A 21,251-nucleotide genomic window follows, 5' to 3' on the forward strand; every position below is an offset into this window, starting at 1 on the left:
CATCTGAAGCAGGAACCTTTACTAAAGCTACAATTTCTTTATGTAGCTCCAAATCCTGTAACAAGTGACTGAATAAATTTAAGAATTACTCAGCAAGAACACCGAGCTTAAGTCATCTCTCATGAAGTAGGACTGGTCACACTAAAATCAACTTCTCTAAAGAATTAAATTATCAGGTGGGTCAAACTGAACAAAATGTAGAAACAGTGCCTTTAACCTTCAAAGACAGTTATTATTAACTCAGCTAAAATATTTTCCTGGATATCCCTAGATTTCTTAAAAATGTGGTTGTTCAGTTTGCCAATATGACTTCTCTAATAATATTTGTGTTATGCAAACAGGGTGCAAGTTTTATACGTCCAATTTATTTCAAAGCTGTTCTAAAATATCCACACAAATTGCTGGACTCGAGCTGAAGTGATGTTGCAGGGCAAGCTGTTATGCTAACACAGCCTCCTGCTTGAAGCCATATTCACAGAAGATGGCCGTATTTGCTTCGTTGTTGTTCAAAGTTGTTTTGCACCCAGAGCAAAGTGCCAAGTTTACACGGAACCTTATTTGAATTGTAAGAAAAATGGGTGCTAGAGCTCCCTCACAGATTGTCTGAAACAGTGCGGCTCTAATATTTTGCTGAAATGTAGCAGGATGTGGCAGGGTTCGCCTGTCAGTGCAGTTCGGCACAGTGGTACCTTCAGTGATGGAAGCACGAAGGTCAATTAGCTCGCTGCTGCTGCTGCGCTTCCTCACTCCAGCCTTTTGACAGCGAGTTTCCGCGGTCATCGAGTGAGATGTGTTTATGTTTGCTTGTGAGCGAGCGGCAGGTTTACATGGCTGATAAAACTAGTATCCTTACTTTATATAGATTTCTACTAATTTACTGTCACAATCGATGCTTCGCCTTTCGGCCGAAACAGCGACTAGAATGTGACTAGAAGATTAGAATGCAAGTGTCAGGCCATACAAACTAAGGCTGTTGCAGATGAGGGTGATAATTCACATGTGTAAGCATTGGCAGCACATTCTTGGGTTGCAGCACAATACAGACGGAAGAATGAACACTTTAAGTGCTGTGTGCGTTTTGCATTGCAGACTAGCATAGGGCATGCAAAGGCTTGAGAAGGAAAATGTATGACGAAAAGTAGCATAAAAGACAAAAGGAAAAAAATTAGCGCTTCTAACAAGAAGAAATTAAATTGTTCCCGGAGAACACAGGTGTTGCAAGGGGAACAACTAAACAACGTAGCTAAGATGAAAACCGATAAGTGATACAACTGTAACAGAAACTATTGTAGCAGCAACAGGGGGGTGTATCCTGCAAGTGTCTACCTAGTGGACATGTCCATTTCGTCTGCTGCTGAAGTGCTGATTGGCTTGGGGCACCTGTCTCCCTCCTGATGCCAAACCCCAACCCAGCCAATCAGAATTTCACCAGCAGACAAGATGGACATGTCCACTAGGTGGACACTTACAGAATATTGCCCCAGGTTAATTTGCGAAAATTGTGGAATTACCTTTTTTTGCTTGAGTTGCCACGCAGCATAATGTCAGTATGAAAAACTAAATATAAGCATGCAGGCCCATTTCATAGAGACACTGCAATGGGAACTTATAAAATGTGTTGTCCACAATTCATCTTTCATAGTCTTCAGCTTGATCACTGCTCAATTTCACACCTTTAAGTACACCTGTGAGCTTAATCCCTGGTGCTTTTTCCCTGGGGAAAAAAAAATCGGCTTTATCGCGCAATCCCTGGTGTTTGGACCAGGGATAGCGTGATAAAGCCGATTTTTTTTCCCCGTCTCTAAATGCAACTTGGAATTGAGGACTGAAGTTCAAACTTGGCATTGTGTACTTTCCAGTGTGCTCATCAATTTCAGTTTATGCATGTTATTTACAAAGAAATTTTGTTTTTTTCGGCGACCCTGTGGTCTGTATACTTTTGCTCACAGGTGTACACTTGTCTTTGTCTCAGGGCATGCACAAAGTAGACGGCAGGCAACCATTGCCAACACAGGAGCGGAGCATTTCGTACACTGGACAATGTTTTCATTTTGTTGAACCAATGCACAAGCGATCGCTGGTGACTTACCATTTCATACTATACTTCAACTCACAAGTTCTTTGCAGCACTGTGGAAGCTGTAGGCCTGTTATCCAATAGAAAGGCCGAATGCCTTCAAGATGTGTTCATCCGCACCACATTGTCTGCTTGCCATCCTGCCAAGACATGCTCCCTGGTTGGTGGATTGGCGTAACAAATGTTCCAGCGTTGTGACCATAAGCTCCGTTTGCATGAATCTTCCAGTGGGGCTTTGCCTCATCTATACGCTTTCTCAGCACTTTCCTGCTGCCTCTTTAGCCAGTAGTACAAACACCTTTATAAATGTTCACCTGTGCCAGATCGTCTCCTTGGCGTCTATCTGGCATTCACTCGCCGTCATCACTTACCACAACAGAGCATAGTAGTAAATCAATGACTCAGGGAACAATTAGGCCTTCATAGCACTCTGCATTGTCAACGTAACGCCAGTGCTACGGATCTGGCACCATCTGCTAATTGGAAATCAAACCACTTTTACCGCTCAGCGAAGCCTTCGCAGTCTTAGCAGTGCAATAACAAACAGCCAACCACAATAATTAAAGCAGAACAACCCTCATACTTTGCCCTCAGCATGAGATGAGGCTAAGCGATGATGGCTTTTACCACTTATTTCTTGCTGTCAGGGCAAAGAGCCAGCAACAGGTGTATATTCGAATCGAAGAGGGCGCTCTGCAGTGTATGGACGCTGCCCCGTAATCATATTCAGGGTGAATGCTGCTGCATTTTCCGGTAACCACCACAGTAATTCACAGTATAAGATATGCATGCACAAAGGTCCTAACATGTCACACATCATTAACATATCATGTACCAAGTAGAACTCTCTAATCCTAACTGAGCATGTGTTGGTGGGCTAGTTGGTTAAGCATGATTACATGTTGAGTTGTTAGTGCGCCTACGTGCTGTCTCGTGTTTCCCTTCTTCGTGTGTTTGTTTTATTCGGCGCCGTTCTTGTAATCTCTAATCCTGCCAATGACCAGATAGTTACAGCAGGAACTACATTCTGCTTGGCAATGGTATTACCTGTGTATACCTTGTACCTTCAGCAGTGCTGCAAAGAACTGGTGCGATGGAGTATAAGGCTGCTGCATGCTCAGCACTTTTGTACACTAGTCAATGTCTCCGTTTTCATGCTAGTTATAATAATCTTGTATGATTCAGCATGTAGCCACTTTGTTGATATTTCATTGCAATTATTGTTGTGAATCAGCATGCTCCGCTGACACGTGTTTGTTTGGTTAGATTCACCGGCCATGCCTCTTGTGAATCCGCAGTGGCTGCGGCTGACGTCACAAGATAAGGACTATAAAAGCTACACTAACCTTTAATAAAGCGTTCGTTCTTTGCCAACTGCTTCTCGAGCTACTTCAGTGGCGACGAGGCTGCCCACCACCGGGCCGTGCCTGCTCCATGGCGGCCTACGCCGGACCACCGGGTTTCGACGAAACGGAAGACAGTTGGGACGCCTACCAGGTGCGTCTGCAGTCCTACTTTGAAGCTTACGATATCGTCGACTCGAAGGAACGACGAGCCCTGCTAACGGCAGCCTTAAGCACGGCAACAGTCGGCATAACGGTACGGTGCGCGCCAACGAAGATTCAAGACCTTACCTATGAGAAGCTGCTTGAACTGCTGGCAGAACACTTTGCGCCACAGGGCAACAAAATAGCGGAGTCTTACAAGTTCTTCACCAGATGCCAGCGTCCCGACGAGACAACGAAGGACTTCATTGTGGAAATTCGGAAGAAGGCCTGCAGTAGCAACTTTGGCGAGGCACGGGACAGGATGCTACGAGACAGACTTGTTTGTGGTCTACGGGATGCCGGCGTTCGTCGAAAGCTGTTGGCCAGACCTTCGCTGACGCTGAAAAAAGCCGAAGATATAGCGTTAGCAGCAGAGATGGCAGCTCTCAACGTTGATCACATGGAGAGGACACAGGATTATGGCGACGTCCATGTCGTGAGGAGCAAGGTGCAAGCTCAACCGTATTACCACAAGACTCATCCGAGCACTTCTCGACCAAGCGAAGACGTCGTTTGCCTGTGCTGTGGTAGCACTAAGCAAAAGGCAGCAAAGTGCAAGTTTCGCCGGGCGGAGTGTTTTCGCTGCCGACGTAAAGGGCACCTAGCTAAGATGTGTGTATGGAAACAAGGGGTGGCCCTTTGTGAGGAGCATTCTTCAGAGAGCGACGGCAACGAGCTTTGTCTACTGAGTTTGTACACTACGTCGGTAAACTTGGTCAAGCCTGTGGTTCGCACCCTCTGCTGGAGCGGAATTCCGCTGACAATGCAAGTGGACACCGGATCGCCTGTCTCCATCATCACGTGGAAAACATACTGCAAGCATCGGCATGCCTGGCTGTGCTCCGCGAGACGTCCTTGCAGTTGTCCTGCTTTCTTGGCAAGCTGCCCGTGAGGGGTCAGCTGAAACTTCCGGTCTCGTACGCGGGAAAGACCCTAGATGCAACTCTAACCGTACTGCAATGTGATGGCCCGAACTAGTTCGGGCGAGATGTCATTAGCGCATTTGAGCGTAGCGGAAGGCCCGTCTTCAGCATTCTCGGCGAGGAAACCTCCGGTGAGCAAAATGTCCCTGACAGTACTTTGGTTAGCACGCTCTTAGAGGAGTTCGGCGATTTCTTTACGCCAGGTCTAGGGCTAATTGATGGCCCCGCAGTCCATTTGCGGTTGCGGGAAAATGCGATGCCGCGGTTCTGCAAAGCACGTTCTGTGCCGTATGCAATGCGGGAGCAAGTGTCAAATGAAACAGACAGACTTGTTAAGCATGGCATTCTCTCGCCTGTCGACAGTGCAGAGTGGGCCACACCTTTGGTTCCCGTTATCAAAAAGAATGGTTCCACTCGGTTGTGTGACGATTTTAAGGTGACCGCAAATGCTGCATGTGTCACGGAGCAGTACCCATTGCCAAAAATAAGGGATATCTTTGCAAACCTAAACGGTGGTGAAGTATTCAGCACCATTGACTTGAAGGATGCTTACAGTCAGCTGCCGCTTGACGAGGAAACGAAGAAGATATTGGTCGTAAACACTCCGAAAGGCCTGTTTTGCTTTAATAGGCTTCGTCTTGGTGTAGCCTCTGCTCCTGCGATTTTTCAGAGACGTATGGACGGCATCCTGCAAGGCATTCCGGGCATTCAAGTATATTTGGACGATGTTGTAGTCGCGGAGAAACGCGGCAACTGTGAGACGCTGCGTGAACTTTTCAGACGTTTCCGGCAACACGGTGTCAAGCTGAATCCGCAGAAATGCAAGTTCCGACAAGCAGAAGTTGAATTTCTGGGACATCGTATAAATACGAACGGATTGTTACATAAGATGGACAACATCGCTGCAATAATGAAAATGCCGAAGCCAACCGGTGTTGCGGAACTACGGGCGTTTTTGGGCTTCGTGACCTACTACCACTCATTTCTGGGAAACTTGGCTACTGTTCTAGAGCCACTGCATGAACTGCTAAGAAAGAACACACGCTGGCAGTGGGGAGCGAGACAAGATAATGCGTTCCGAGCAACAAAGCGGCTGCTAGAGGAAGCTAAGTTCTTGGCGCACTACGATCCAAGTAAGCCGCTTATCTTGGAAACCGATGCGTCGTCGTGTGGCGTCGGCGCAGTGCTATATCACAGAGTAAATGGGCAAGATCGACCAATTGGGTTCCGGTCGCGAACGCTTTCAGCTGCTGAGTGTAATTACGTGCTAATTGAAAGAGAGGCATTGGCAGTTGTCTTCAGGGTTACAAAGTTCCGGGAATATCTGCTCGGGAATCATTTCACGCTTGTTACAGATCACAAACCTCTTCTGAGCCTTTTCAGCCCCGACAAGCCCGTTCCCGCCATGGCCGCTGCCCAGATTCAGCGTTGGTCCCTCTTGTTAAGCGCCTACAACTACAAAATTCAGTTCAAGCCAGGAAAGGCGTTGATTCCTGCAGACACCCTCAGCCGTTTACCGGTGCGGCAGGAGCATAACAACACTAAGGCTGCAGAAGATGATGCTCGTGAGTATGTTCTTCTGACCGATCACCTCAATACCTGTCCTCTGTCGGCGAGTGACTTGGCTAAAATGACTCTTGACGACAGCGACCTCGCGCAAGTCCGCGATTACATTCAGAATGGCTGGCCACGGTACTTGCAACCGGCTCAGGAGCCGTTACGCGTGTACATGCACAGGAAAGACGAACTGACGTACAGCCACGGAATTGTGTACTGGGGCCATCGAGCAGTTATTCCAACAAGTGCGCGGCAGTCAATGCTGCGTATGCTGCATGATGCACATCAAGGGATAACGGCTATGAAAAACCTGGCACGTTCTGTTTTCTGGTACCCAGGGCTCGATCGGGACATTGAGAAGCTGGTCAATGCGTGTCCAACATGCATAGAATGGGGCAGCATGCCTCCTGCCCGACAACCCGGGCCTTGGCCGGACACAGAGGAGCCATGGTCTAGGGTCCATGTCGATTTTGCGGGTCCTGTGGAAGGTAACATGTTGTTGATCGTGGTTGATTCCCATACGAAATGGATCGAGGTTACCGCCATGAAGACCGCCAGTTCGGCAAAGACAATTGAAGCACTGCAGACTATGTTCAGCCGGTTCGGTTTGCCAAGGACCCTGGTAACGGACAACGGGCCGCAGTTTACTAGTGAAGAGTTCAGGGCATTTATGAAGCGCAATGGCATCGCTCATTTGCAGACAGCTCCCTACAAACCGCAGTCTAATGGCCTGGCGGAAAGAGCAGTACGGACTGTCAAACAGGGGTTAAACAAATACACACGCGGAAGTTTGCAAGCTCGGCTGGACCACATTCTTTCGCATTCTTTCGACCACTTCAATTATGTTTTAAACCTTTTAGTTCCAGGTTCTTTCGGGGGTGATGCAGCCCCAGTGTCAGGTTTTTTTCCTCTGATATTATAAAATAAACACAGCGGTTTGCTTTTGCACTCTTGGGATCCAAGGGGAGAGTAGATAACGTACGAGTACATCAGTGACATGGGGGGACAGAAACACGGAAATGTACTGAAAGGGTTCATAGGTAATATAAAGTGAACATGTCAGCTAGTTGGTTAAACATTTTGAATTAGGGCGCAGTGTGAAAGCCAAGAACACAGAATAGGCGCAAAACGAAGAGGCAGCGCTACATGTGGTTGCTTTGTGCCTCTTCTGTGTCCTTGTCTTTCGCGCTGTTCCCCAATTCAAGGTAATACAACACGAGGTCCCATCACAGTGGCTCACACTAGGGTTCTTTTCTGCCCGCCAGCAGCTAACAACGCGTTGTATCACACTTGAACCTAATTACAGATCATAGGCCACCCTTCGTACTGTGCTGTGAAATTAAGGAAGTTTTGCCTCTGAAGACAACTTTCCACACAGATCCCTTTGCATTAGAGAACTGCTGAGACTGGCATAAACTAACCCAATTTATACCAGACTGGTCACAATGAGCAAGTGCACTTGAGAGTGCCCCTTTGGTAGATACATGTTCATGTTACATGGAACTGTAATTGGGGTTCGATGGCAGTCACAGCTACAATATCACTAGAAATTATTGTTAAATTTTCATTAGGAATAATACACCTTAAATGACGTTCACAGAAACTACATGGACCAAACACCACGTGCATCTGAGCAGTTTGCTGCAAATAGCAATGCATGCAGGGCAAAGCAGCAATAGCGGCAGCCACTGCAACTGAGACTAATGCAGTTGAAATTGCGCAAAAATACCAAACTACATCTTTTGCTGTATTCAGACTAGGGATGAAAAAATTTCTGTAAATATTGAGCAAGTGGAAAACAACCACTTCTTTTTTCCTTTTTCAGAAAATTGAGAAAAACTGAAATTCCAGCAAAAAAAGATAAGTGTCCTTATATACACATGATAATTACGCAGAGAATGCGAAGACAAGGAAAGGAACACCTTGTTTGCTTCTGCAATATATTGCTAATATGATAACCGAGAAAAAGGTCACTAAGTGTACCACTCACTCGCTGGACCCGCATCAGAATCAATCGTGGCTGCTACCGCATTTAAATTTGATTGTATGTAGATGAGTCTCCAAAACACAATTACTTGTGAGCCTGTTGCAAAGCTTGTAATAACATTTCCAAACAAAAACCAGTTTAAGTGAGAACTGGCAGATTAAGGTTATCTGCAGCAACCTAGAAGTCAGCGGTGTTTCGGGGAGTCCCAGATGGCAGTTCTGGACCAAAACCCAGAGGGCCTCCTGTATTCTGCTATGTTTGAATGCTATGCTAAGTTTTTAAAACTAAATTGAAAGCTTACAATGAACACACTTGAAAACTGTGCTACCGTTTTCTTATCGTATCTAGAATCGTATGCGGCACAGCAGAGACTGGCATGTATTACTGCATATGGAAATTTTACCCTTTTTTTCCCACTTTCCCTGTGCTGAAAAAGAAAGGAAACAGAGAAAAAGGCTGTCTTCTTCTTTCCCCAATGTTTCCTGGATTTCCCTTGGCATCTCTAATTCTGACAATTGCCATATTTTGAAGTTATGAACAAATACTGAGAGAGTTTGGCAAGCACACTTACTAATGAGAGTGTGCTCAGCAGTGCGACAGCCACTGAGCAGCACTTGGCCAAGTTGACACTGTTTGATCAGAGGCACTTTAAGCTGGGCGTGCAACTGATATCTGCCAGAGTCACAGGACAAATTAAATTACAATTATGGGGCTTAATGTTCCAAAACCACGATCTGATTATGAGGCATGCCGTAGTGAGGGACTCCGGAACAATTTGGACCCCTTGGTGTTCTTTAACATGCACACAATGATCACCTCCCTTGATTAAGGGTATCTACGAGTTGTGGCATAAACTCGGCACCTGTGTATTGGGCATTGCTGGAGTAGAGGCATATTGTTCCTGTGGTGGAACACAGGTGTTTTCGCATTTCGCCCCTATTGAAATGCAACCACCGTGGCTGAGATTTGATCCCACAACCTCATGCTTAGCAGCTCAACACCATAGCCACTAAGCAACCATGGCAGGCGAGTCGCATGACAGCTTGTGCGCCAGTAGCTACACGTGCCTGCCATCTTTGTTCACAACAGCTGATGTGTTTTCACTTCCGGCTTCTGGAGAGCGGCTCAAGTGAGATCGGGCAGACTCTCCTTGGTTCCAATCTTCATCACAATAAAAACTGAAGAAACCAGTCGAAAGTGCCATAAGTTCGCCATGCCCACAGGGGCTTCTTCAAAACAATGCTTCATGCAAAAAGCAGAGGTGGTTTCGTTTTGGTATCCCCTCCACAACAGGTACAATGCTGTGCCCTGACCTTCAATCAATGGAGGCGAACCACAAGGGCCACTGGTGGTGCTCAACTCAAAAAGAAATTATGGGGTTTTACATGCCAAAACCCCTTTCTGATTATGAGGCACACCGTAATGGAGGACTACGGAAATTTTGACCATCTGGGGTTCTTTAACGTGCACCTAAATCTAAGCGCACCGGTGTTCTCGCATTTCTCCCCCATCGAAATGCGGCCGCTGTGGCCAGGATTCAATCACGCGACCTCGTGCTCAACAGCCCAACACCAAAGCCACTGAGCAAGCACGGCAGGTGGCGCTCAACTCAAGACAGTTTAGCAATGGGCCACAAACTGGTGCCTTTGACAGAAAATGAAACTGGTTCTAACTGCAATTTAGAGCACTGAATTTCCATAACACTGCAGGAGTAAATGCACATTTTCTGAACGTTGTTGAGCTTGATTTGCTCCACTGAGGTCACTGCTAAAGAAGTGAAGCCCTGGATATGTTTGTGACTCACCAATTAAACTACAGCGCTGACCACACAGCTTTTCCAGTGCTACCGACAAGCCTGTTTCGCAATGCACGTCTTTTGCCATTGAGTTTACCTGGCCATATTGCAGGTGAGCTTATATGTAGGAAAGCTCACCCTTCCGAGCCTCAAGTACTCAGTAGGCAATGCACTGCAGTGAAGCAAGATGGTCAGCTGGTGGAGTTTGTTAAATGGACACTAAAGAGAAATGTTAAATCAGTTTAGATTGATAACATATTCTTCCAAAACTATTTTTGTCAATTCTGAGATATTCAGTTGATCATTACAAGAGCAAATAAAGGTCAAAGTCCCATTTTGTGAACTTGTGGCCAAAACCTCAGCACCGGTACATCACTGTGACATCAGAGATTTAGTATTTAGTATATTTGGGCTGTTGTAGCTCAGCGAAAGTTGTAGAAATGTAATATGTTCAGTCTTTTAGAATTCAACTCCAACTTACTCTATTTACGCAGCCAAAGCAGATGCCATCGAAATCTATGTGACAGTGAGCCAGGCCGCAATTTTGTAGCAATGCCTTCTGAAATGCTATTCTTTCTTGTGTTTCGCCAGTGGTCAGAGTGACGTTACGACAAGAATGGCACAGACTCGAGCGGACAGCATCATCTGGTTTGGGAACTTCAATGTAGCGTTGCCACCAATTTTATATTTTGCATCTTTTTGGGCATCACAGCATGGTAATTCATTACCATAGCTCACTATATTTCTCCTTAGTGTTTAGGGTCCATTTTAAAGGACTCAAAACACCACACTCAAAATGAGGTTCAAGGATGCAATACAATTAAAAATCAAAATTAATTAAATTCTGGCATTTCACATGCCAGAACTACAACATGATTATGAGGCATGCTGTAGCAAGGGATTCCGGATTAATTTTGACCAGCTGGGGTTTCTTAAATGTGCACCTAAATTCAAGTACAGGGGTATTTCTGCATACTTCCCTCATCGAGATTTGGCCGCCGCGACAGATAAGTGAACCCACAACCTTGTGCTTAGTAGTGCAATGCCATAGCTGCTAGAGCAGGTAAGGACAGAAGACAACAGTGCGATTATCGGAAGCAAGACCAGACGCTTAATCTTTTTCACTTTTCCTTCGTATGCCTGTCCTTTTTCTATAGACGAGTCAGTGCTAGTGCGTTCTGTCCTTTGCCCTTCTTTGTTTGTGCCATTTGAAATCTTAAAATGAACACTGTATTGCAGAGCACCTGCATGTGCAAGTATTTAGGGAATGTGTATGTATGGTTAGGTGTGAAGTCCAGCACGTACTGACAGCACGTGCTATAGGCACCAGACACACAAGCTTTCCACATACCGACAGCAGCACCAGATCACACAGCCTAGCGAGCGGGGGAATCATCTTTCAGGAAACGTACATTCGCGATATCCTCTAGCCAGCATTTATTTGAATGCAAGCATGTCCAGATAGTAAACTGTGCATGTCAGTCTGGAGTGCACGTCTGGCATCAGGGCAGCCACATGCTCCAGACCCAACGACGGCCGTATGTGCTTTATGTGCTTGAACATTGCCATGGATCAGGCAATGCTTTGCTTATCAGGTTCGAGCAAGCACAGAGTTGAAGCAAAGCATTAAAAAAGTGTGCGTTTGTTGTTCAGAAAATCATCTCGTTTTCACTGTAGCTTAAGCGGCTGGTGTCAGCAGACCTTGTAGGAAGCTGAACCCGCCGCAATGCCATCTGACCAATTCCCGGTACCCGTGCTTACCAACATGCAAAAAAAAAAAATAGGCAGAGAAGTTGTTCCCTCTTTTTGTACATAAAGCAACTGCACCCACACCCCCTATAAGTATACAATAAAGCAACTACACTGATCTCTAGCCTGCTCTATAATGTTTCGAGTACAACTACCCCACACAAGCAGCCAATCTGCTGGGCCTGTCGCAAAAAAGCAGTGACGTCTCTACGACTGACTGATGGGGTTTCACGTTACAAAGCAAGAGTATGAGGAGCTATGAGAGATGCCGTAGGAAATTATGACAACCTGGGGTTGTTTAACACGCCCGGCTTTTCTGTATGCACCCGACTAACAGTTGGTGTAGCATATGGAATTTTTTCTCATCCTACTTTGTGCCAATATGGTTTTTTTCAATACAAGTGTGTGCACAGTGCCCTTACGCTACGCAAGCACTTAAGGGTGAAACGGAAGCTGCTAAACGCCGCATGAGGGCCATGCGCTCACACTCGTCATCTCACGAATTCATTGCCCCACAAGGAGGATCAATACTACCACAACTGCAGTGTTAAGGGCTGCGAAATCTGACAAAGCGCGCGAGAAATGAGAAAACAGCATGATCGCAGAGGGCATAAAAATACATACACACACAAAACGCCTTCAATAATTACGCCGCGTCAGGAGGCTTTAAATACTGTTTCGACAGGCACAAGCATTTGCCACGAGGAGTGTTCCATCAGAGACACGGCTGACGAAGTACTCGCCAAACGCTCGCAACAGCCTTTGCCATACGAGATGTTAACTACTTAACGACGACGAAGGAACGAGCCACCTGGCAGAGGAACAATGAAGAGAAAGCCTCGTACCTCGCTCTTGGTCCAGCGTGCCATATCGTCGGGCATCTGGACCTGCCGCCTCGGCTCCACATATTCGGACACTTTGCCGCTGCCTGCGCCGAAGGCGTCGCGGTAAAAACGGCTGCAACACACCATGTGAGCGGCCTGCAAACAGCCGAGCATATTATTTTACCTGACATGACGACCTCCAGCCTGTTGACGCGTCGCAACGTCGGTCACTGCCACCGCTGCTGCTGGATGGCACTCATGCTGCCGGTGGCGTCCGTCTTCGATCGCAGTTACCTCCGCACAAACGGGCAGCGGCTGCTACGACGCCATACCACGCTGTACACACGGCCGGTCGGCCGGTCTCTAGGGGAGCACGCGCTTTCCTTCTTTCGGCCTTCGCATTCGCCGCGGAAGCAATGGGAGTCTTTCTCCAAGAGTTACGCCTTTCGCCGCCGCCAGGGGCGCGACGACCCTACTGCTAGGGACCCTACTGCTAGGTATTGAGAATTATGTATGGGAAGGGTGCAACAGAACTAAGTCGGAAAGAAAGGGAGGGGGAGTCGGAATGCTCATCCATCAGGGAGCCAAATGGAAAAGAGTAAATTCACAATGTCAAGAGCATCTTTGGTTATCAGGTACAATGAGTGGGAAAGAAACTTGGCTTGGAGTTACGTATTTGTGGACCGGAATAAATTGCACAGAGAAGAATAAAGAGTTAGTGGAATGCATAAGCGCTGATATTAGGGGTTTCGGGAATGGTGCTGAGATAGTCCTATTAGGTGACATGAATGCCCACATACAGGATTTAGATGGCTATACCGACAATAACGGGAAGTCAATGCTAGACCTTTGCGAGCAACATAACCTCGTGATCGTGAATACAGGGCCTAAGTGTGAAGGACAGATCACGTGGGAAGTGGGAAACCGGCAATCGACCATTGATTACTGTCTGATGACAGAAGGAATTCATGATAAGTTGAGAGAAATGGTCATCGATGAGGAAGGGTTTAGCAGCATAGGGAGTGACCATAAACGCATCATTTTGAAAATGGGATATGTAGTTGGGAAAGAGAGCAACGAAAGCAAAATGGCCAGCCCAAATTTGAACGCTGAACAAGTAGCAAATATAGTCACTAGAGTGGAGGAAGAAATTGGCAAGTCGCCAAGTAAGGGGTGGGAATATGGTGAGCTTCTAAGTGTAGTAACGACAGAAATACGGAAAGAGAAACAACACGTTCATTGGAAAGGAAAAAAGAAACCGAAAAGCTGGTGGAACAAGGAGATACGAGAAGCGATCGCCGAAAGACAGAAAGCATCTCGAGAGCACAGGCAGGCAAAGAAGGCGCAGTTGCCACAGGATGAAGTAACCGGTAAATGGGAAATATACCGGGAGAAAAAGTCTATGGTTCAAATACTGGTGCAAGCAAAATTAAAAGGTGAAAGTGAAAGTTGGTTGTCAGAAATACGTGAGAAAAAGAAGGCCGCACCTAGAATATTTTGGAATCACATAAAATTATTAGGCAGGAAATCAACAACAATACAACAACATACCCAGGTGAAAATTTCCAACTGGGAATGCAACTGGTTCCAGTTCAACTGGTTTATGGAACAATTCCCAGTTGGTCCCCATTGCAACTGGTCCCAGTTGATCCCCATTGCAACTGGTCCCAGTTGGTCCCCATTGCAACTGGTCCCAGTTGGTCCCCATTGCAACTGGTCCCAGTTGATTCCCATTGCAACTGGTCCCAGTTGGCCCCTTTGCAACTGGTCCCAGTTGGTCCACATCGGAACAGGTTCCAGTTCCTATTGCAACTGGCATTGATTGTGCAATAGAGGTAGTGAGCCATGGCCAGCAGGAACCACTGGTAAACGTTTACACACAAGTGGGATTCAAGCTGGCCATAGCTTGTATGCTTTTTGTGGTTGCCATCGCGTGTCGCAAAGAACCAGCCGATTCAGTGAACTTTATGCAGCCGAAGCAGCTTGGTGTTGAAATTGGACATTTATTGGGACACTTGAGCTTGTGTTTAGCGATGAAACATCTTGAATGCTCCCTTGATGACCTTGCACACGTTTACACATTTCGTAACTCTTGCACATCACCATCTGAAAGAAATATTTATATGCATTCAGTAAAAAGGCAACCACTTCGTACAAGCAATTCTACTTATACATCATACAGACATGTGTATCAGTAGTGTATGCACTTCTGCTACAAGTTATAGGCAGAGCTACAGATACTTCTGTGTGCTATTCAAAGCACAAGTCTTGCACGACACTGGTTCGTATTGACACGTGAACTTTTCTCGGTAACTGCACTCACCCACTGGCCACTTAAGTTTATCGCTCTGCACAAGACGCACCTGCATGGCTGTAGCTTACTCGAATGCTATCGTTGACTATTTGTTGTGTATATATGTTATCGCTGAACCTAGAGTAATCAGATTGTATGCGCGACACGAACTGTGTAGTACTTTCTGGAAGTAATGCGGGCACCATCGTTTACGCCGGAACCTTCGGCAAGTTACGTGAAAAAAAAAAAAAAACCGACGCGTCTGACTCGCAGATAATGGGGCTCAAAAACAAGCACCAAGCTCGCAAGCATTGATGTGTACAAACGTCACGTAGTAGAACACTCGAGTCAACGACAATGTGCTGCAGTATTGACACCTTTGTGATAAAGAACCACTTGCACTCGAAACATAAATAAGTTCAATATATAATTACCTCCAAATGGCAGAATCAAGAGCAGGGAAAAGTGCGCACGTCAATCCAAACACGATGGGTCCACAAAGCCGCGTAGTCGGTGTTAAAACAGGTGTCATCCGTTGGCCTGTAATCATGCCGTCTTCCAAAGGTGAAAATGTCCAACACTAATACTACTTAAATGAGGTTACACAGGCAATGACACCACAGGTTCCTCTAGAAAAATCTTTTCAGCTGCGCACGCCTCGCTCCATGTCTCGCTCGAATAGCTTGCTGTTAATATGGCTGCCGAACTACGCCGCACGTTTACACAGTTTCGTATTTGTGATGAAGTTTCTCGCTATTAATAAATATTACGCTATCTATGTGAGGTAAGAATTTTATTTCACTTTTATTTGACATAATTTAAATTTATTGCTATATCATTATTATTGTTTGAGCCATAGAGGTTTCAGCCGATCATGAGAAGATACGCAACTAATGTTTCTTTTTTTTTCAAAATGGCGGTTGTTGTGGTCATGGTACAGTGGCTAGTCATGGTAGAGCACTGTCGGTGTAAGCATCATAATATTCTTTCACCGTGTGGAAGACTGTACTAGACTAGCCATGGACGCGTAGTAAGCGTGCGTTGTGTAGCTCTATGCGCTGCTCAGCATTTTCTTTTCCTTTTTCTCTCTTTTTTTGTCGTAGGGAAGTAATATCGCCGTGCTGCAAACACCAGTTGTTTCCACCAAATGCCATACAGCTCACTAGCGCTTAGCTAGGCAACGACGTCAGCGGCACAAAGTTGGTGCAACATTACCATAACACCGCGATGTCGGTCAGGCACGCAACGGTAACGTCATGAGACGAACCAATGCCTCATTAGACAACTAAAGACTAGGGCCAACATTCACAAATTTAGTGCGTTGAAACTAAAGCACGCGTACGTGTCAAGGCAATGTGCTCCACATTTACGCAAGAGGATCCTGCATGATTCAGTTATCCATATAAATAAATCTTGTGTCGGATAAAACCCATCTCTAATGTCGCACTCGTTGCAGCATATCGCTTAACTCAACTTTTTTATGTTAACAGTTGTACGAGTACAGATCCCAACTACTAACCAGTTGCTACTATACAACTGGTCAGAGTTCCAGTTGGAATCCAAATGGAACCAGTTGCTTCCAGTACAGCTGGTTCAGGTTCCAGTTGGATCCCAACTGGGACCATTTGCTTCCAGTACAACTGGTAATGGTTCCAGTTGCGTTCCAGTTGCATACCAACTGGGACCATTTGCTCCCAGTACAACTGGAGATGGTTCCAGTTGGATCCCAACTGGAACCAGTTTCATCCCAGTTGGTTTCTAACTGGGACCAGTTGACCTGTAACTGGGACCGGTTGGTTTCCTACTGGAACCAGTTGTTCCCAGTTAATACCAGTTGGAACCAGTTGGATTCCAGTTGAATATTTTCACCTGGGTATCCTAGACGAAGATGAAAACAGACTGGAAGGAGAAGCAGCAATAAATTACATCCAAAAAGTAACAGCCGAATCTTTCCAAGGCAAGGACGAGGTTGTATTTGAAGAAAAAAAGAGCATGAAAGAGACCCAAGGGGGAAAGGAGCTAGTGCTTACAAATTTAAACTGGAATAAAGCGGAAGAGAAAATTCCTAAGCGCACAGCCACAGGGCTAGACGAGGTTCCCGTTAGGCTGATAAATGAACTGGGACCAAAAAGTAAGGAAGCTCTCGTGAAAGCAGTTGAAAAAACTTTAAAAGATAGACGAATACCAGACAGTTGGCGACAAAGTAGAATGAATTTAATTTATAAAGGTAAGGGGGAGAAAGACAGAATTCACTCGTATAGACCGTTGACCATTACATCGGTAATATACAGGCTAGCAATGCAGGCAATCAAATTAAAGCTTCAAGCATGGGCAGAAAATAATGACATTTTGGGAGAGCTTCAGAATGGCTTTAGAATAGGTAGGCGTTTGGATGATAACTTGTTTGTTCTTACTCAGTGTATTGAAATATCAAAAGCAGAAAGCAGACCGTTGTATGTGGCCTTTTTGGACATTACAGGAGCATACGACAACGTAGACCGCAGCATTTTGTGGGATATTCTGGAAGGGGAAGGCTTAGGTAACGATTGTATACAGCTTTTGAGAGAGATTTACCTAGAAAATACTGTTTGCGTTGAATGGGAAGGGATGAGGAGCGCGGAGAAAGTTCATATCAACAAGGGACTGAGGCAGGGGTGCCCTTTATCCCCGCTGCTGTTTATGATGTACATGGTGAGGATGGAGAGGGCGCTAGAAGGAAGTAATATCGGGTTTAATCTCTCATACAAACAGGCAGGTACAGTAATAGAGCAGCAACTCCCAGGTTTATTTTATGCGGACGACATTGTGTTGCTCGCAAACAAGCAAAGTGATTTGCAACGTCTGGCTAATATCTGTGGACAGGAAGCCAACAATTTAGGTTTGAAATTTAGTGTTAGAAAATCATGTATTCAATGAAAACAGTGAACAGACAGTGGAGATACAGGGCCAAGAAATACCTCGGGTAACAGAATATAAATACCTTGGTATATGGATAAACGAAGGCAACGGATATATGGAAACACAGGAAAAAACCATAACAGTCAAGGGGAAGAGAAATGCAGCCATAATGAAGCACAGAGCGCTATGGGGATACAATAGGTACGAGGTCCTCCGAGGTATGTGGAAAGGGGTAATGGTTCCAGGACTTACTTTTGCAAATGCGGTTGTTTGCTTTAAATCAGGGGTACAATCAGGACTCGACGGGAACCAAAGGTCAGTGGGTCGCCTCGCATTGGGCGCTCACGGGAAGACTACAAATGAAGCTGTGCAAGGGGATATGGGCTGGACTAGTTTTGAAGTGAGGGAAGCTCGCAGTAAAATTGAGTATGAAGAACGGCTGAGGAATATGGAGGAAAGTAAATGGGCTGGGAGAGTGTTCAGGTATCTGTACAGGCAAAACATTGATTCACAGTGGAGGAAAAGAACTAGGAAGCTTACCAGCAAGTATGCGGCCTGTGGGGTGGGCAACACAGCAACAAAGAAGGTCAAGCGGAAAGTCAGAGAGGCTGAATTAATCTCATGGGTGGCGGCAATGGAAAAGAAACCTGCCATGAGTAACTACTTAAGGGGAAAAAACGAAATTAGGAAAGAAACCATTTATGATAACTCAAAGGGAAGCTCATTACTTTTCGAAGCGAGATCGGGATGCCTTAGAACACGCACGTATAAAGCGAGATATAAGAAGGAAGAAGAAGCATGTGCTTGCTGCGGTAAAGCTAGGGAAACGACGGAGCATATTTTATTAGAATGTGAAGACATCTATCCAGCGGTCGATTTAGGCACCACTGGCCTCCTTGAAGCCCTTGGGTTCAGCGGGAGCAGTGGTAAAGCAAACAGGTCCGCAATAGACATCAGTAAGAGGCGATTGGAGGATTGGTGGAAGAAAAGTAGGGAAACGACAAAGGACGGAGACGTACAAAAGCACAGTTCGCAATAGGGTATCAGAAAATTTGGACGTGGTAGTTCATAGTGTGTTTTTTTTTTCTCATGGGTTAACCTAGGTAGGATATTAGGCAGCATAGTAGCAAGAGCTTGGTGGCGCAAGCCACCGCCCCGTTCCAAAGGGGACGCTCATAACATCCATCCATCCATAGGGACCGCTCTCTGCCCGCGTAACTCTATGCTGCCCGCCTGCTTCTGCGGCAGCGAGCGGTGATCGCCTGGTTTCGTGCTGTTTTTCCGCTGCTTCTTGTTCAACGATTCACCGAAACGAAAGAAAACAAAAAGCAAATGATTTATCTACATGTCAGCCAATAAGTTCACACGTGAACAGAGTTTTCATAGAAAAATTCGTACCATAGAAACATCAAAGGTCCAATCACTCTCGTTCCTGAAAGGTATGACAGGGAAATGACAGATGTTGCGGTCTGAAATGCCGAAGGTCGTATTTCGGTCAATTTCTGTCATATCTCGTAGTCCATGCCGAAGTTAAGTGCTGGTAGAGAATTTAGTTAATGCGATGGTTAACGGAATGGTTTATGGGGGTTTAACGTCCCAAAGCGACTCGGGCTATGAGGGACGCCAATGTGAAGGGCTCTGGAAATTTCGACCACCCGGCGTTCTTCAACGTGCACAGACACTGCACACTACACGGGTCTCCAAAATTTCGCCTTCATAGAAATGGCACAGTAGCTTAGCACTCCATTTCAATGCCGTCATATTCAATTGCTTTCTTTTTCTCGCCACATTGTCAGGAATAGGGGGTATCGTCTCCTGACTCGCTCCCTGACGACGCCATTGTCGCCGCTGCTTCCGCGAACGGCATTCCTCGCAGCTGCGTGTCGAATTATGTCTCGAATTCCGACTCATCCGCCTTTACGTTGGTTTTCTAAGATTCCTCCCAAGGTCTGAATTCGCTGATCTTAACAATGTGCAGAAAAGCCTGCCGATTTGACTTCCCTCTTACGTGCGAAGCGCAAACGTCACTGTTGGCCTGCGCTTGCCTTTTTTTTTTCCGAGCCTCGCATATTTCTCTCTTGGACTGGGAGTGCTCTCATCGCACTTAGGGTTCCTGTATATGCTCCCGCAGGGAGCAGAGTTGCGCATAGGTCCGCCGTCGTGCTCCAGCTCTGCAGCGAAGCCACTCCTCGCGCGCGCAGGAGCCAAATGCCGCGCGGTTCCGCCTTTTTTCTCTAGTGGTCGCGAGCTACAAGCACCAATTGTTCGCAGGCGCTTAGCAAAGGGCACTTCTTAATACAGGCTACGCTCGAACGAGTCATTCGTGCAGCCGGAGGGAGTGGGCTTCCAACCAACCGAAACTATGTATCATCATCATCAGCCTATAGTTACGCCCACTGCAGGGCAAAGGCCTCTCCCATACTTCTCCAACTACCCCGGTCATGTACTAATTGTGGCCATGTTGTCCCTGAAAATGTCTTAATGTCATCCGCCCACTTAACTTTCTGCCGCCCCTTGCTACGCTTCCCTTCCCTTGGAATCCAGTCCGTAACCCTTAGTGACCATCGGTTATCTTCCCTCCTCATTACATGTCCGGCCCATGTCCATTTCTTTTTCTTGATTTCAAGTAAGATGTCGTTTACCCGCGTTTGTTCCCTCACCCAATCTGCTCTTTTCTTATCCCTTAACGTTACACCCATCATTCTTCTTTCCATAGCTCGTTGCGTCGTCCTCAATTTCAGCAGAACCCTTTTCGTAAGCCTCCATGGTTTCTGTCCCATATGTGAGTACTGGTAACACACAGCTGTTATACACTTTCCTTTTGAGGGATAGTGGCAACCTGCTGTTCATGATTTGAGAATGCCTGCCAAACGCACCCCAGCCCATTCTTATTCTTCTGGTTATTTCAGTCTCATGATCCGGATCCGTGGTCACTACCTGCCCTAAATAGATGTATTCCCTCACCACTTCCAGTGCTTCGCTACCTATCGTAAACTGCTGTTCTCTTCCGAGACTGTTAAACAATACTTTAGTTTTCTGCAGATTAATTTTCAGACCCACCCTTCTGCTTTGCCCCTCCAGGTCAGTGAGCATGCATTGCAATTGGTCTCCTGAGTTACTAAGCAAGGCAATATCATCAGCGAATCGCAAGTTGCTAAGGTATTCTCCATTAACTTTTATCCCCAATTCTTCCCACTCCAGGCCTCTGAATACCTCCTGTAAACATGCTGTGAATAGCATTGGAGAGATCGTATCTCCCTGTCTGACGCCTTTCTTTATAGGGATTTTGTTGCTTTCTTTGTGGAGGACTACGGTGGCTTTGGAGCCGCTATAGATATCTTCCAGTATTTTTACATATGGCTCATCCAGTGGCGTAGCAACAGGGGGGGCCGGGGGGCCGTGGGCCCCGGGTGCAAGGGGCCAGTGAGGGGGGGGGGGTGTCATATACGTTTGAAGACACTTCTCTTTCCGCCGGCTACAACCGAGGAGGGGGGTGACAGAAGACCTATGGGCCCCGGGTGCCAGACGACCTAGCTACGCCACTGGGCTCATCTACACCCTGATTCCGTAGTGCCTCCATGACTGCTGAGGTTTCGACTGAA

General features: G+C 46.3%; 1 protein-coding gene and 1 long non-coding RNA gene across 4 annotated transcripts in view; both read right to left on the reverse strand.

The window, feature by feature from the left end:
- Positions 1-12,895, reverse strand: part of LOC139060019 (serine/threonine-protein phosphatase 2A activator-like) — a 361,591-nt gene extending 348,696 nt beyond the window's left edge. The window contains exons 1-2 of one of the 3 annotated variants that reach the window (XM_070538705.1): positions 12,643-12,895; positions 12,480-12,562 (exon numbers count right to left, since the gene is read on the reverse strand). In XM_070538705.1, the coding sequence (XP_070394806.1) occupies positions 12,480-12,562; positions 12,643-12,649 (90 nt within the window). In that variant the 5' untranslated portion in view covers positions 12,650-12,895. The remainder of the gene's footprint in view (positions 1-12,479; positions 12,563-12,642) is intronic. The other 2 variants (XM_070538701.1, XM_070538699.1) reach the window with 2 other exon arrangements.
- Positions 12,896-14,441: 1,546 nt separating this feature from the next.
- On the reverse strand, positions 14,442-16,606 carry LOC135897755 (uncharacterized). Its single transcript, XR_010563136.2, has 2 exons — positions 15,186-16,606; positions 14,442-14,564 (listed from the first exon to the last, which is right to left on the reverse strand). It is a non-coding gene; the product is annotated as an uncharacterized lncRNA (long non-coding RNA).
- Positions 16,607-21,251: the final 4,645 nt, after the last annotated feature.

Source organism: Dermacentor albipictus, chromosome 1, assembly GCF_038994185.2.
Source record: "Dermacentor albipictus isolate Rhodes 1998 colony chromosome 1, USDA_Dalb.pri_finalv2, whole genome shotgun sequence".
NCBI classification, from domain to species: domain Eukaryota; kingdom Metazoa; phylum Arthropoda; class Arachnida; order Ixodida; family Ixodidae; genus Dermacentor; species Dermacentor albipictus.